Source organism: Toxotes jaculatrix, chromosome 2, assembly GCF_017976425.1.
Source record: "Toxotes jaculatrix isolate fToxJac2 chromosome 2, fToxJac2.pri, whole genome shotgun sequence".
Lineage (NCBI taxonomy): Eukaryota > Metazoa > Chordata > Actinopteri > Toxotidae > Toxotes > Toxotes jaculatrix.
In genome coordinates, this window is record NC_054395.1 from 25,869,739 (window position 1) to 25,887,592 (window position 17,854).

A 17,854-nucleotide genomic window follows, 5' to 3' on the forward strand; every position below is an offset into this window, starting at 1 on the left:
TAATCGATTAATCAAGAAAATAGTCAGCTCATTAATCAATAATGAAAAGAATCATTAGATCCAGCCCTACAAATTAGTTTTGGGGATATGCACCATGAAATCACCATAGAAACTGAAATGATAAAGGCCTAATGGGGGGTCTTGTTTGAAAACCTTTCTTATTTCGGTTGAAACAGTGCATGGTTGTACATGGTGCATATTCTATTATATGATTTGATCAAAACACCACAAAGTGATACAAAAGATACCTGGTGCCTGATAAAATTCCAGGAGTGTTCGATGGTTTCTGTGGCTCTGAGCAAGATTTAAGGAATCTGTAAAGTTTGTTGTTCAGTGTCCTGAAATCATGTTCATATTGGAAATGATACCAAACATTCAGTTACAAGTGGTGTGGAGTAGGGCCGCGACTAACAATTATTTGATTAATGATTGATCTGCTGATGTCATATATAAGCAGCAGCTGACACATCTTTATTTAGTCCTTAGTTCTTGCTCAAAACCCCTGTGATTTTCCTGTAAAGACAACAAACCACACTCGAGAAGCAAATTTTGAAGCTACTCTTTTTTTTTTTTCATTTAACATACAAACATTTTCACATTGTACATGTTGTGTAGTGCCAATGAAGATCTAAGCAGAGAATAAAAGACATAAAAGACTGCAAATGTATAACAGGTGGTGGGGCATAAAAGCATTAAAATAAAGTCCAGCTGGTCAATAAATGTGATCATTACAAGCCCTTAGTTACAGGCATTTTTAAATTACCACTGTAAAATAATAACAGAACATAAATGGGTAGGTTTAGGAAGTATCTCATGCCTTCCCTTATCGGTTTCTTTCTCCGAAAAAAAATTTCGGTTGAAATGCAAAGGTTTTTCTCTGGTAGAGACGAGGGACAAATCGCGGACACAGACGGAAAGTTTGTCCAGCCTGTGCGCAGAATTCAATTCATTACCGCCCTGAAATGTAGATGTGAAACTCGATTAGACCACATTTTAGTTAATTGGTGTATCACTTTCACTAATATTGTCTATCACACAGAACTCTCGCTTAGTTATTAGAAATCATGGGCATAAATAATTCCAGATAAGAATATAGTGCGATTGTGTGATTAAAGCAGCTTCATATCGCTGCTAATTGATGACAGGTGATCAGATAAAAACTTTAAATTTAAAGAGTAAATGTATATTAAAATTTAACTAACCTTGTTTATAATAGTCCAATATAAGATCGTTTCCCGTACTGTGATTAAAACAGAGAGGACTTGTTTATTTTTCTTTCTTTCTTTCTTTCGTGTTCATTGACAATAACCGAATAAAATGTGGTCATCTCATCTTACATTACTCAAACACCCATTTCCGAGTCCTCCCGCCGGTGCGTTACGCGGATATTGATTTGCACTCGGCGTGAACTCACCTGAGGGATGCCCAGGAAAACCCTGTATTGAGTCACAGTCCGGTCTGGCGCCCATCGAAGACACTTTAAAAGCTCCCGGACTCTCAGCTCTTATCACTCACAGGGACGAGCGCTCAGCAGAAGGCACTGGACACACCTCACTGAAACCCACCATGAATTTTTCTTTCGCGACTTGCTCTTGCGCTCTCTTCTTGCTTTTTGCGGCCGCATCCTGCGCTCCAGCCGGGCCAAGTGGACAAGATGCATGTGCGGGTGTGCGGGGCAGCTCTCTGGAGCTTAATGACATCGCCAAAACTGTATCAGTAGAGGTAAGTATTATTATTATTATTTTTTTTTTTTTAATATGTCTGTAATTATTAATGCAAAATTCACCCAAGACATTTGAAATAACCTTACCATACAGCATCTGGAGTACTTTTGGTCACTCAAATTGTGTTTTGTATAGATGTACACTGGCATAATTCTGAATATTGGCTTTAAATTTTACTGTACATACCAGCCTTTATTGCTTTACATATATGTTGAATATAACATAGTGTACTGAACATTGTCTTGTTCCAAATGGTCTGTAGGCACGAAATGGATCTAAAGATGAGACCGATTTCTCCACCTCACTTGTTTGGATGGAGCCCAAAGACATGTGTGATCCTGGGACCCTCAAACACCAGTCAATGGTGAGCAACAAAAACCAACAATACACACAAGAAATACCACACTACTGACAGCAGATATGAATGTGGTTTATAAATATAAAATGCGGCAAGTCCAGAAGAAAATGAGCTCCTGATTTTTAAGTTCTTCTCCTTCTCCAGCCATGTATTGGGAAGATACTCAATGTCCTCACAAGCTACAAGTCTGCGGTGGAGAGGGTTGCTGGACTTCAAAGCTGCTCAGAGTTTGCCAGCAAAGTGAAGCCAGTGATGGAGAAACTGCACAAAGACATGAGCATGTGTGTGAAGTCGAGGGGAGGGACGGAAGGAGACGAAAACGTAAGATCAGTTTAAATTCTACATAAAGTCCAACAAGATTTAGGCAGAGACATAATTTAATGATCATGTTTTAGCCTCAGAAGTCTGTGCAGTAAAGAGTGTGTTTTGTCATTTATCCATCTTTAATGTTTTTTTCTTTTTTATGATTCTATAGGAGTCCCGCAGCAGTGAAGAAGAGACTCATCAAATTGGTCGCTGGCAGGAGGATCTGCTGTGCCACTACACCATGGACAGACTCTTCTCCTTCTCCATCCTCACAGCTCGTGTCTTTGCTGTTGGTGATCCGGCTCATCACGACGAAGGCTCAGCTCAGAAATGCGTGTAGAGCATCAAATGCTTCAGTGTTCACTGACATGCAGCTGTGAATTGCACAAGCCTCCTGTATTTGATCACATTGATCAAAGCATCTGGTACAGCATTTAATAGCTGACCATGTAGCTACAACAGTGTTTCCACAAGTTTCTGCCATATATGCATTTAATGTATTTCCAATGGAATTATGATCTAACATATTTATTCAAACTATATTTATTGTATTTATTTATTAATATTTATTGAAATCATTTTTTTCCTTATTTTTATCTTCTTTTATGCAGAAAAGATACAATGTCCATAATAAACAATCATTAATCTTATCATCAGATGTGTTGTTGTTTATAAATGATGTCATAGTCGGTTTTTGATGGTGATCATTCCTTCCACAGAAAACAATCAGAATAAATATTTCCACACTGAGGAAAGTCATGAAGTTACCTGCACTGACACATTCATCTTTCCTTTGAATGAATTTCCAAAACAGCAAACAAACAGATATGCTAGAGACAAGGAGGAAGCTGTGCTTTCCTGAAACACTCCTGCTGCTCTTCCGAGAGCCACAACTTCCAGCATACTTCCTCCCAGGCAGCGTGTGTGTCTATTATCCCAGATAGGCTCTGTAGAGCTTCCACCCTCTAATGATGCAACACTAGTGTAGTAGTAAAAAAAAAAAAAAAAAAAAAAGGGAAGGTGTCACGTTTAATGTGCAAGAGGAAGTAGTAGTGGGCTCAGTGTGAAGGTACTGCATTGCTCAACAAGGAAGTTTGTCCTCTGAGTGACTTAATAGCCAGAATTAATTCAACCTGTCATCGTTTTCTGCCCACAGAAATCCTGTGTTTGAAGATTAAAAAGTTCAGAGTTTAGTGTTTACATTGGCTTGTGAAGTGTCAGCCTGTATGTCATGGCCCTCAAGGACATTTCCACTCTGAGTGACTTAATATCCAGAATTAGTTTAACCTGTCATCATTTTCTGCCCACAGAAATCCTGTATTTGAAGATTAAAAACTCTAGAGTTTAGTGTTTACATCTGCTTGTGTCAGCCTGTGTGTCATGGCCCTCACAGTAAAGGAAAAAAATCATTTATTTAGCTCCTATCTAAAAACTGACTGTCCAAAGTGCTTGATGGATAATGATAATGATAAAGGAAATAAATGCATCTGTGAAATTTAAAAAGAAAAAGAAAAAGGGGACAATTCAGTTTTGAGTACAGGAGCAGTTTCAAAGTGAGCATGTACCAAGACACACAAGCTAATGTGTGAGGTTGAAATTCTCACTGACAATGCGACAGTTAAATTAGTGTGAATCATTTGTTTTATCATTTGCTTTGTTATGACTTTGTGCCTTTAGGGCAAAGTGTCTGCTTTGCTGCACTGATATGTGGGTCACTGAGGAAAGTGAAAATATTATGCTAACGCATTCCAGATGTTCTGTCCTGAGGCTTCTCTTTCCTGGCAACTGTAACTGGACCTGCGATCATCCTGATAGGTTACATTAGTGAGAGCCCAGCTCGTGGGCAATTTACAGCTTCTTTCCAGTTGGTTAATATTACGTTGTTTTTGGGCAAGTGGCCAATCACGGCCTTCAGCTTTGTCTTAAAGAAAACTATAAATTACACTTGGCCTTTTGTTCGAGAAAATCTCACCTTGGTTTTAAGAGTAAAGGTCCTTGGCAGCCTCTTTGAGAAAGGTTTTCTTTTGAAAATTGAAATGAAAAGTCACTATTACTGTACAGTTTATTTGTGTAGGAAGAGTCACCTATGAAAATTTATGATATCATTTCAAATCAGATTCTCATTTTTCATGCAATATCATCAGGGAGCTATTAGCAGGAAAAGAACAAGGTGACAAGAACAAGGAGTCCTGCAACAGATGGTCTGCCCCCCACAAAGCCCTGGTCTCAAACATGATGAAGTCATATAAGCATAAAACGCCCATATGAAAATGATGTTTCAAGAAATGACGGACTCAGCAAGCCTAAGTTCCTCCAGGCGTGACACACATGGGTCATTACTAATGTGAATTTGCATCACTTCCTTATTTAATTTAATTTACACACTACTAGTGTTACTGGGAAGCAATCTTCTCAGCGTGCCGTCAACAGTGTGTGTGTTTTTGTTTTCATTCCCTGTGCATGGCTGATTCAACCTGTCTGGTCAAAACTCATGTCCTAATTCAAGAATGAATTTCCTACGCTTGAGTTTAGTGTTTCATTCAACAGTTACTGCTCTTTAGTCAGATTTGAGCTTGGATTAAACATAGTTTAGTAAATAGTAAACACTACTACTGCAGGGCGACCAAAAGAGATTTTCACTGTTTACTCTTTATTTCAGCTTTTACACCAGAAAAACCTGTCCAGTTCTACTCTAGGATGAGTTTACTCAAAGGCTAACAAAGCAACCAACATCATTTTGTTTGTGAGGTCCACAATAATGATCTACACTTTCTTTACCGGTGGTGAGCTGCATTGTTCAAGAGTAGATTTCTTAGATATGTGAATTTGAGCCACTCAGTTAAAAGCTGGTGTCAAGGTTTCCTCATTCATCATCATTCCTCATTTCCTCCTGTTTATATTGGGCTTATTTTATTATTGGGCTAATTTGAGCAGTTCCTCTTTATAGCAATACTGGAGGACTGATACAGGAATGTTGAGTCAATGTGATGAAATATCCTGATCTACCAGGTGTAAATTTCTACCAGTAATGCGGTGCTGGAATGAATCTTAATTGTGTCAGTTTAATAATTTGATTTAGTTTGTGGTGGTCAAAAGCAACTTTATTTTGGAATATGAGCCATGTGAGCATTTTGTCCTATAATAATAAATCTATTTACACTAGATTTTGATCTACAAGAGATGTAATAATGTAGGACCCAACTTTGTTTTCTCTGTACTTCGGTGGTACAGATTGCTAAACAAATCTGCAAATAATCAGATGACTAAAACCATACTACTACTTGGAATGAAGTAGCACAAACATAAGTAAATAGTTCATTTGTTCAGGACTATTTTCAGGTGTGGATTTGGTGTTTTAGTACATATTTTCAGCAGCAAAAGAAAAAAAGTATACGTGGGATTTACTCAAAATTAAAACAAAAGCCCACCTTTATCCTAATTAAGGAGCCTATCACACCATAAACCCTTCAAACCACTGTTGTAGATACCAAATTAAATAGGTGTAATGTAATATGCTGTCATTGGAGGGGCAAAGAGAACTGAAAACTGAACTGAAAGCTTGGTGAAAGCTGTGAAACCTCAAAAGCAAAATCAAAACATTTGCTTTTATGCCTCCTGGTGTTGTGACATTTAAGGGAATTAACGGTGATATTAGAGTTTTGCGCACATCTACTGGGGCATATTGGGAATTTCTTGGAGGACTAACTACTAAGTGCAGTTTTCCCCGCTCATCTGTTTACTTGCCGTTGTTCTGGAAAGGAGGACAGAGGCTGGAGTTTTTTCTTTTCTTTTTGTTTGTTTACAAATGTCTGCCGTCGCACAGGGAACCAGCCCGAACCTAATGAAGGCGGGGTTAAAGAAAAAACAAGGAAATTCCTGGTGAGCTACGACAACGCAGGAAGGTAAAGTGTGCTCCTTTGAAATGTAAAGTTTTAAACCTCGAAGTGCTGCGTGGGACAAAACTAGTCACTCACAAGTTAATAGAAGCCTCTAGCCCCCTCAGTGTTAACTTGTCGACTGCAACCGTTACACCGCGACTAACTTTGAGCTAGCGTTAGCATATCAACTTGTGGATAGCAACTGTTAGCTAGCTGGCGAACGTTACATTACTTCATGTTAACTGTGAGGCTAAAGTTAAAAAGTCTGGGCATTGTGTGAGCAGCTATTGTCATGTCATAGTGGATTCTAGCCCACAATTAAACTTTAATCCTTCTCTTTAATTGTTTGCTTTTAGTTTTTCTTGCTCTGGCTACTGCCTGAGTGTTGAGGCTAGATGTCACCAAGTGATGTGAGAGGGGAAGCGCGTGTTTAAGGACCCAGTACATTTCAGGCGGGCGGAGTCATTACCTCAGTTGTTTTAAACATACTTAAAAAAAAAAAAATCAATTGTTAACATCGGTGGTACTCAAATAGTGGCCCATGGGCCACACCCGGTCCTCCAGCAATAATATGAGCCCCACCCCCACGAAAACATTTCTGTTTCACAGTATACATCAAAATCTTAGCACAATTTTTCACAAATCTACTGTAGGTGACATTTTAAACAGGCCAGTGTAAATACAAATAACCATGACATTGTCTCCAAAAATATAAAATATGATTTGTGTCTCAAACATAAATAGATAGTAGTCTAATCAGCACTGTAGCCAGCTGTCCACCACACTTTAACAAAGGCGATGAAGTTGACCAGACACACGAGTCAGGCCTCATCTTTAAAGATCTTTCTCTTGCAAAACTAAACAATACTGTTTGAAAACCCTTCTGAGGAAGCATAATTACCTTTCAGCCACAGAACAGGTCAAGATATTGATGGGTTGGTTTTTTTTGTTGTTGTTTTTTTTTTTGTTTTTTTACAAAAGTGCATAGAAAGTAAAACAGAAGTACAAACATGAAACAACTGTAATCTGATGGTTGTAGTCATTGTAAATGCTGCATTACCATCTCTGTAATGTTTAGCAATGTATAGTATGAAGCCTTTGATTCGTAAACAACAAGCCTCTGCGTTGTTGTTGACCCTACATCATGTGTGACCCTACATCATCATATGTTAATTTAAAGATCACTTCATTGCGTCAACATGACTATTATGAGTAGTTTTACCATAGGTCTAAGGTTCCCTAGTCAGCAAGTTTTCCCTTGTCAGGTTTAAGATTTAGCCTGCCCGCTACCTTGTTTTGGAAGCTAGATATCCAGTGTCACAGGGGATTAAAAGGTCTATGGGTGCCTCTTGAAACTGCAAACCTTTGTTTTTTCTGTCTGCTGAACTCTTACATTTTGTCCCTCTCTGTGATCAAGATGAATGTGGGCGTAGCTCACAGCGAGGTGAACCCCAACACACGGGTGATGAACAGCAGGGGGATTTGGCTCACCTACCTGCTCCTGACAGTTGTGTTGCATGTCGTCCTGCTCAGCATACCTTTCTTCACTGTGCCGCTCGTCTGGACCCTTACCAACGTCATCCACAACCTGGTCAGTCAAAATGATATAAAAACATGAACAACTGCACTGAATAACAATTACACTGCTACAGGTAGTGTGATTTAACATTTTTATCTTTATAAATTCTCACAACCTGAGCAGTTAGGCAGTTTGTCAGGTTGTCGCGTGAATTTAAGTTCTTCTTTCAAGAGCATTGTATGAATTGTATGAGTACATATCTGAAACATACAACATATATACATATAACTATATATGTGTATATAGAACTATACAGCAACTGTATAAACCATTACATTTGACCAAAAATTTGGCTGAGTTATCAGTCCCGTCAAGACTGAAAACATAAGGAAACAGCTAGCCTGGTTCTGGCTAAAGGTTACTAAATCTACGTACCAGCGCTTCTGAAGATAACTGATTAGCACGTTAGATCTTTCCCAAAATGTCAAACTAATTCCTTTAATTAAAAAATAGACATTCGTGCCTTTTTTTTTTTTTTAATCCATCAGCAATTTCTTGATTTGACTTTCACTTTTTTCATGTTACATTTTCCCACTTCACTATAAAAATGATCACTTCTGCTTGTAAAACAAACTGAGGAAGACTAGTTTCATAAGTTACTGGTATGTTCTATTTAAAATGATGTGAAATGCTTTGCTCTGTTATCATCAGAAATTTCAGTCATAAATTATTGAATTGCGGCATCTGCTTCTGTAAATCGGTATGTTGCAAACCAACATATAAGTACGACATATTTGTAGTTGATATATACAGGGAATTTGGGTAAACACCCTCCATCTTGTCAGGTGGAGCATGTTTTCGAGACAGCTAATGATTCAGGTGAATTTCTGTGGAGGGTTGCTTCTTCAAAAGTGTAATCTGTAAAAGAGAAACCTATCTCTCTTTGTGGCTAACAATGTTTGTGTCCCTCTGCTGTGCGGTTTCTCCTCCACAGGTGATGTACCTGTTTCTACACACAGTGAAGGGCACTCCCTTTGAGACACCAGACCAAGGGAAAGCTCGTCTGCTCACACACTGGGAACAAATGGACTACGGTGTCCAGTTCACGTCTTCACGCAAATTCCTCACCATCTCACCAATCGTTCTGTAAGTGGGTTTGGTGATCATACTTAAAGGTCAACTGCTGTTCTGTGAACTGTGAAGTGTCTCTTTCATTATGATGAAAGAGAAACTGTAGATAAATGTTGATAGATGCAGTTGAGCAGTTGGCTGGAATGGGTCTGTCTTGACTCACTCGTTCAGATGGCTGGTAATCTTCTGTGCCCTAGTTCTAGACCATCAGGGAACGATGCGAGGCTAACTTGTTAAGTTTTCCTGTTCTCACGCAGCTCATATGCAGTTTATAATGATAATAGTGGCTGATTTCCCACTGAAAATTCTCAGTAATTTCTGGGACAGTGGGTGCTTTAGTTCAGATAGTTGCATTTCAATCCCCACTGTTTTTGTGTTTAGTTTTAATTCTACCTAAATTGCCTTAAATCTGAAAGTGCACCAATAAATTCAAAGAGTTGTCACAGAAGGTGACATAAGACGCAGAACAAAATCTCAAACTCTGAGGTGTTTTGCTTGCATGGTATCAGTTCCTTGTGGACTGCGTTTTCACTTTTGATAACATGCTTTACAACCTCTGTGTCTGTCATTTATATTTTTGTACGGAAGCCTCAGTGTAAGTGTTGAGCATGATGTTGTTGGTGCTACATTTACACTCTTCTCCTCTGTGTCTCTGCAGGTATATTCTTGCCAGTTTCTACACCAAATATGATCCCACACATTTCCTGATCAACACAAGCTCCCTTCTTAGTGTCCTCCTCCCAAAGTTGCCTCAGTTTCATGGAGTGCGGATATTTGGGATCAACAAATATTGAAAGAACTGACTGAACACTGGATTTTAACTACCAACACTGGACTTGTAGTTTTTTTTTTTGTTTTGTTTCTGCTGAAGTATTTTATGTTTAGAATTTAAAGAAACAAGAACCAGTTTGATTCATCTTAACTGTACAGACTGTGTGGCGTAATATATGAAAGTTGCAGCTTCTGCTGCCTTTTGCAGCCTGAAAGAAGAGTAAATGCACTGCTGATGAAAGTTTTTTTCCTTACTGACATTCCTCATGTATGTTTGTCCAAAGCCACACACTTTGCTCGTCTTCAAGTAAGAGCAAAATTTGAACTGCACTGCTTTCGAATGTGATGTTTGTTCATTATTCTGTCTCAAACGTAGCTTCTCTGTTACAATACAGTGGAGTGTCCGGTTGTCATGTTCAGGATGATAGTTGCAAGTTTCCTTTTTTTTCATGCCTTTTTTTCCTGATTTACTATGAAGGATTTGCATGCCTCATGCATACACACGCCTACAATAAACACTGCACTCTTTGTTCTGTAGTGATACACATAATCGTGTAATCTTCTGTTTGATTTAAAAGCTGGATGTTTTTTTCCTACTTATAAAATGAGCGGTGGCAGCTACATGATGTGCACACGTGGTTGTCTTATCTTTATTTCGCACAGTCAAGAAGAAAAACTAAATTCTTTTAAAGGTTTAAAGAATGAATAGCGCAGTTGTGATCAGTTGTGATCCAGTTTGCGAGCAGTGGGGAACTCCAGACACTTTACATGAAGCCATTATCGGGGGGCTGTCACAGTGTTTACAATATGCTCGTGTATCCAAAGGGATTCCCCCCCTTCTGCATGCAATGTGGTCATGTTTGCATTGCAGTGAGGTTTCCCTGTTCGTGACGCATGTTTTAGGGAAGTAGCACACAGGAAATGCAGCAGCATGTGTATGTGATTACTCTTTGGAATACGCCAACCCAAGCCTGGGAAACACATGCAAATAATGCAAGTTGTATCAGCTGTTTCAAACATGTTGTGTAATCAAGTATAATCACTTGCAACAGTCGTGCTGGGGTGTTCCCTGCCTTCAAAGGCTGGTAGTACAGACACTTTAGTGTAAAGCGGTCAGAGAGGGGATGCAGAGGGTAGTTGGGCTAAATGTCACAGAGACATCAGATATGATTCACTGAAACTAGAGTGGGAGAGAAAGGATGGACGTGTTTTTTCTGTCCAACATAATACTGAAAGCTGTCTGATTTGAGATAACGCTATCTCCCGGTTCTGCTTCCACTTTTAATTAAGTGTGAACGCAGTATATCTTGATGAAAGGCACCAGATATATACAGTATATTTTACACTGTGGGCATGCACAATTCAGTGTGCAAGTTCAAGTGTAAATGTACGCCAGTCATCACTTTGTTTTGATTTTAATGTTTAGAGCAAAGATTTACGTGGATAGAAATACCAAAGGACATGTCAGAGGTAACTGCAGATATGAGAAAGGTCAGAAATTTCTACCGAGCCGCAGATGCTAGACCTTACTGAGATTTCTTAGAAGTTAAATTTATATTTTAATGGACGATTTAAGATGTAACAGAGACCCGAAATAGGAAACCAAGAAAAATCACTTGTGGGACCAGGGGTTTTCAAATTAAAATGCAGTTTCACTTAAGATTCTAGATAACTGAGGAAAAACAAAAGATGTCATTCATAATGCTGACTTTGAGTGATACATTTCCCAAACATGCAGATTCAAATCAAGTACTGTGGTAGTTAAAATCAAACGCAACTTCTGGAAGTACTGTGTTTGATACAGTTCAGTACTTCCACAGGTTTGTGGTCTTCCTCCCACTGGTTATGTTACCAAAAGGCACTATCTCTCACGCAATCTACCAATGAAACAGTGAGCAACTGAGCAAAAATACCCCTAAGTTGTTGTTCAGCTTCTTAAATGCAAGGATTTGCTGTTTTCTATCACTATAGATCAAGTATGCTGTATTTTTTCATCAGTCCGTTAAAAAAAAAAACAATTTGAAGACATCAACTAGTGTAGGAACCTCTCAATTTTTTTTGGACATATGGAGACTCAATGATTAATAGAAGATGAAAGAAACTAACATACCAATTCCTCCAATTAAAAACCTCAGCTAGAAGTCCTGCTTTCAGTATCTTACAGCAGTTTCAATAGCAAAATGTATTGATAATATCAAAAGTACTCATTAAGCCCATCAGTTATCAAGTATCTCAAAATTTCACCTAAGTTCAGTATTTGAGCAAATGTAGTTACTTTCCACCACTGAAGAAATCCTTTCTTTATTAAAGGATTTTGCTTTCAAATCCATTACATAACTAAGTCCTAGTTCTAATAGTTTTAATAAAATGATACCAACATGTTAGAATTCAAATATATAGATTTTTTTATTCAAAATACTTTGGGATGCCTCCACTGATTTATGTCCATTAAAATGAATTGAAACACGTCAAGAACAAATAGGACCTAACATTTTCTCCCCGAGCAGAAAGACGGAATAGTAACTACCACCGTTATCATGCTGCTGTTCAGAGAGGTGTGAACTCATCACAGTGATGCCCACACATGTAAACTGGATGCTCTCATTGCAGTGAGTCCGTTTAGAGCCTAAAGCTTGTAAACACAGTATGTTTTGAAAACTAAAACCTTTTGCAAGCCATGACTAAAGACAACACAACTCAAAACTACCATCACCCAGTATCATCACCAAGTTCTGCTTCCTTTGACCTTCAACCAGTAACAATCACAGAGTTTCAGCATGTTTTTAAGCTCAATTATAACACAAGCCTTTGTTCCCTAAAATGGCTTAGGTGCACATTCTTTGAAACTACATTACACTGAATTTTTTTTGGAAATGCTGATAACAGATCTGACCACACTGTTCTGTCTGTGGCTGTCTGTGAAAGGTGGGACACAAGATGGCTCTTGTGACTGAAATGACAATCAGGGGTTTTCTTAAACCATCCTCCACAGTACATCACTCGAAGTCAGTCTGGACGTTTGCACAGACGCTACAGAGAGCTGTTCTCTGACCACCTTTCTGAAAGGCAATAATAATAATTGTGTCTCTTTTTTTTTTAAATACATCTCCAACACTGTGCTCTCTCTCACTCTGGTTTCATCATGGGCTTTGTGTCCTCGACCTCGTCCTCGTCGTCAGTGTCAAAAAATTCATCCTCAAAAAACGATCCCCCAAAACCATATTCCTGAGCGTGGACGGACACCTCATTTGGCATCAAGTGAGGTGACCCTTCAATAAAATCAGCAAACCTGTGGATTACAGAGACACATGAGCAAAGCATTTTGTGTAACATGTTAAATATAACCATGTACAGTACCTAAATACCACACATACACTGCTATGTACAACAGAACAATAACATTTGGCTACACTTCAGTGAAAGAATATGACCTTACTGTTTATGAATAAATTGACTCTAACCTCTAAAGCCACCATAATTTTTGGGTTTCTAGTGTCTTAGCATAAGTTATATTTTATTTTGGAGAGATTCATATTCAACACGTACCTCAACACAAAATGGACACATGCAACTTACAGAAGTAGTTCACTGTAAAATCATTTTTTACACGTATTGTCTGTTCATTAGTGACTCAGACAGCCCCCACAAGTCAGTCACACTACCAATCAAACAAATATATTTTTAATGGACACACAATTAGCTAAATGGAGATCACCTGTGTGCAGTGACGGGATTTCAATTGATTGTAGTATTAATACAGCTGTACTGTACGAGGAAGGTCCAACCTTTGGTGAGTCAGTATTATGGTAAAATCTCAATACTCTAGTTTCATCTTTGTCGGTCAGTGTCCAAAAAAAAAAAAAAACCCCACATTGAATGATTCAATGATGTGTGACGATAAAACATGAAAACTTCCATTCGGGTCAATTCTTTTTAGAAGCACTTTATTAAATCACGACAACATTATCTCTTCATGGTAAGAGTCTAGTGGTTTATTAGCCAGCTCCAACTTTACGCACACATACGTACCTGATAGCATTGTTTCTCTGTTCCTGTTAGACCAAGGCTTGGGCTGAACTTAAAGCACATGTTAAAGACGTCATGTGTTTACATGTGTAGGAACTTAAGACAAAAATTTTTTTAAAAATCACCTTTTCGGGGACTGAAGCCTTGACACTGCCTTCCACGGGCTGAAGTCTGGGCTGTTACAGTACTTCCTCAGCTCTTCCAAAGCACGTCGAGTCTCTTCCTCCCCCTCCTTCTGATACTCCTCCTCAGTCAGCAGGCGACGTGGCTCTGGCCTCCAGTGAATATACTGTCTGATTTTCCTGCACAGCACAGCGAGCGCTCAAAATATTTTTTTTAATCAACTGAACTGAATATGGCAACTGATACTAAACGGAAATGCAATGTAACATGGGCTGTTAATTTATGTCACTGCTATGAGCTTCAGTTGTTCAGCAAATATCAATTTGGATAAATCTAAGGGGCTGAGATAAGAAGACATCATGTAAGACTTTTCAAAAAATGAATGACTCTTAAAATAAAGCTAAAATCCTCCAAAAAAAAATCAGTAACTCTTGTGCATACAATAGGAGTCAGGAACATTGTATAGTCTCAGTGGATTTTCATTTTAATATAGTACAGTACTCTTACGCCACCTTCTGTCAGCTTTAAAACACCCACCTCCACGCACTGACTACCATAGAGACTGGGTACTCCAGATTTTTGGAGAACAAAGCTGCCACGATGATAGCGAATGCAACTTGCTGAATCTGGATTCCGAAGTAAATCAGGAGCAGGCCAAACAGCTGCAGTGTCCACGACAAGATGTTAATGCTCTTCTCGTCCACCAGAGGACCGTAACGGTAACACACAGCAAAACTGATGAATCCCACCACCGCTACATAGCCTGACACACACACACAAAAAAAAAACACAGGAAAAACAGAAATATTGACTTAGACAGTGTTAAAAAGCTAAACTGTGAACTGTACAACACATAGTGTCCATAGATTGAAGCATGCATACTTAAGCAGAGCTAAAACGACTGGTCAAAAAATGAGTTGGTCAGTTGGCTCAATCAATTTGCTGTTTCTAGCTTCACAAATGTGAGGGTTTGGTGCTTTGCTTTGTCACACATGATAGTAAACTGAATATCTTTGGATTCTCGACTGTTGGTCTGACAAAACCAGATATGTGAAGATGTCACCTTGATCTGTAGGAAATTATGATGGTCAGTTTAAAAATTTTTCCTGACAAAATGATTCATCAAAAAAATTATCTGAACACCTTTATGTTTGGACTGATGATAGGTGAAAACGAGGAATTTGAAATTCTAATCGGCATTTTTCATTATTTTCTAACATTTAATTGACAAAATTAATGAATGAATTGTGAAAATAACTGGCAGATTAATAAATAATGAAAATAGTCATTAGTTGCACCACTATACTTAAACATTACATGGTACAGAAGAATGTTTCCAATTCCAGGAGGTTACAATCTCTATAAAGTTTGTGTTGGTGAAGCATCTGTACCTAAAACCATGTGCCAGTGTTCTCGCAGAATTGTGCTGAGGTTCCTGCAGACGAGCTGCATGGCGTACAAAGAGAATGAATAGCCGCCAACAATCAACAAATAAAAAGGGCTTTTCTGTGGAAGCAACAAACACAAAGTGATTAAGATATTTAAGGGACCAAAGTGATTTAACCTATAAAACCACAGATATGTGAGGACAATGAAACACTTTACCTTTGGCAAAAAGCGTGCCAGAATGAAGAAGAGGATGATGAGAGAGGCGATCATGCCTGAGCTCATACCAGCAGAGTAGTAGAAAACCTGACTCCTTCATGTAACGGAGAAAGAAATAGTTAATGGCACATAATAATCCTGTAAAATGATAACACTTAAACATTAAGTCAAAATTACCTGCTGAGTGAGTCTGCAAAGACAAACAACAATGCCCCAGAGAGGAAAACCAAAAACAGATAGATATCAAACTCTGCAAGGAAGAATAGGAGAATCGATTTTATCAACACAGCTCTAGTTCTAGTATATCAGACATTTAATATCGCAGTGTCACTGTGTTTAATATCACAATGTCAGTGATCAGAAAATGAATTTGTCTTTGACTTACTGCGAATGGGCTTGATAGTGTACTGAGTTTTTTCACTCGGATCGATCTTGAAGCATGTCTTCTTGCTAAACAGGCTGATGTTGATGGTGGTTTCATTGTGCCGCTCACGTAACATGCTCTGAAACCAGCCCCAGAAACTGAAGCGCTCCAGCTCCTGCAGCTCCTCCTCACCTTCCACAGTTTCCACCTTGAACACGTTTGAACTCGACACTTTGATCTGCCAGAAATCTTACGTTATAACAAGGAACTGCTAGAACAAAGCATGGTAACATATAACCAGTTTTAACAATAATTGTTGACACTCCCTGAAAAATGTATTGCAGAGGCCTCTTTACCCCCGATGTAAAACTTTAAACCACATTTTCTTATTTGTTACTGAGAAGGAGCTGTGATAACATCACTTTTTCTTTAACATTATCTCATATTTTTATCTCTCATTTTGTGATTTAGTGAGTGAATTAAACTTAAACACCTCGGGGTTTGGCTGGACATCAGTTATATTCATGTAACTTACCTGAATTCTTGTCCATGTTTGCCTCCAGGATGGCACAATGGAGTTTTTGTAACAGAACCGGTTGGGCCCTGACATAACATACTCTGCTCCATCACGCAGATCAGTTACTGGAAGTTTGTTACCTGGGTTTAATAAGCAGAGACACACATGAAACACTACACCTGTTACTTTCTAAGCTGGCCTATCACTAACAAGAGATATGTGACATGAAGAAAGATTTAAAAGATGATGCCCACTGTCTTTAATTTACTAAAGTCAAGCATTTAAAAGATAAGGCTGGTGTTGTTCTATATTTTTTGTACTGTCAATTAATCCAAGACCAAAACCAACAATGTGTTAGTTTGTCTCTCAATACTTAGCAACTTTCCTGCCTTGTCTGTGGCGATATCAGCCCCATGCCCATTGATTCCGACAGAAAATCGCAAATCGCAATAGTCTTTATTTCTTGGTTGTTCCTGTCACACTCAGTTTAATGTCCTGCAAGCTGCATATACACTCACTTGTCCGTTCATTAGGAACACCTAGCGAAAACTGAACCAGTCAATTGCACCAGTCCTATATTCCATTATACAAAGAGGTGTGTCTGTTGTCTAGCCAACCCATACTGATTTGAATGGGGTGGACGAAATAACAGAAACACCTGTCATCATAACGCAAAGCAGTTCAGCAGCACCAAAGACAATATTCTCCAAAATCAACATAGAGTTAAATAAAAACCTCTTTAACACAGTTTCAACACAAACACACGAACAATGAAGCCTTCACGAAGGAGGATTTATTGCAGGACTCGTATTAGACTGCATTAGTTTTAGCTGGTGCAAATAAAAGTCACTGATTAGTGAGGCGGTGTTTTCATTATAAGCACGTTGGGAATAACATAAGGCTGGGATTGTAGCAAATTAAGTGGTTAAATTACATTACGTTTCTTCTTTTAACAGAGACAAATATCAGAGGACAACATACAGCAAACTTCTGTTTCACCACAGCAAGGACCAAAAACAAGCTAACATGAGTTAGCTTGACCAACGATACCTGTTTTAAATACGTATCAAACACATTAAAGTCTCTGTTATTGCAGCGTAACACTGCTTCTTACCCGTATCCTGGTGTGAGGTTTGAGGGAAAGAGGTTAGCAGCACCACGAAAACCATTAATTTAGCGCTTATAGAGACGGAACCTTTTAGCATTTTCATGCATCCCGCCATGATGAGAGCACCGCTTCGTTTCTCTTACGTCTCGTCCCGCCCTTTCCTCCTCCGGCCTGTCCGTCGAGTGACAGGCCGTACAGCCAATCACAACTCCGGACTGGAGGTCGTCATTGAGAGGGCACGTTCAACGTCTCTACGTGTTTTGTGTTGGATTACTACATTTTCTAAATCACTACTAGATCAATATTTAGACTATGTCGGGAGAGATTTTAATATATATTATCTGTGACAACAAGGCTGCGGGGCTAAAAAACAGGAAACCCTGACAAGGTAGTATAATTCCACCACAGAGGTACTTTAAGGCTC

At 38.8% G+C, this 17,854-nt stretch overlaps 2 protein-coding genes across 2 annotated transcripts; one reads left to right on the forward strand and one right to left on the reverse strand.

Annotated features, from left to right (window-relative positions):
- Positions 1 to 6,159: 6,159 nt before the first annotated feature.
- Positions 6,160 to 10,308, forward strand: ormdl2 (ORMDL sphingolipid biosynthesis regulator 2). The gene is made up of 4 exons (XM_041066883.1): positions 6,160 to 6,290; positions 7,684 to 7,857; positions 8,780 to 8,931; positions 9,575 to 10,308. The coding sequence occupies exons 2-4, from the start codon at positions 7,684 to 7,686 to the stop codon at positions 9,708 to 9,710; spliced, it is 462 nt and encodes a 153-aa protein (XP_040922817.1). The 5' UTR covers positions 6,160 to 6,290; the 3' UTR covers positions 9,711 to 10,308.
- Positions 10,309 to 12,786: 2,478 nt separating this feature from the next.
- Positions 12,787 to 17,562, reverse strand: nemp1 (nuclear envelope integral membrane protein 1). The gene is made up of 9 exons (XM_041046131.1): positions 17,437 to 17,562; positions 16,341 to 16,462; positions 15,827 to 16,043; positions 15,619 to 15,691; positions 15,442 to 15,535; positions 15,228 to 15,342; positions 14,374 to 14,599; positions 13,839 to 14,015; positions 12,787 to 12,976 (listed from the first exon to the last, which is right to left on the reverse strand). The coding sequence occupies exons 1-9, from the start codon at positions 17,543 to 17,545 to the stop codon at positions 12,814 to 12,816; spliced, it is 1,296 nt and encodes a 431-aa protein (XP_040902065.1). The 5' UTR covers positions 17,546 to 17,562; the 3' UTR covers positions 12,787 to 12,813.
- Positions 17,563 to 17,854: the final 292 nt, after the last annotated feature.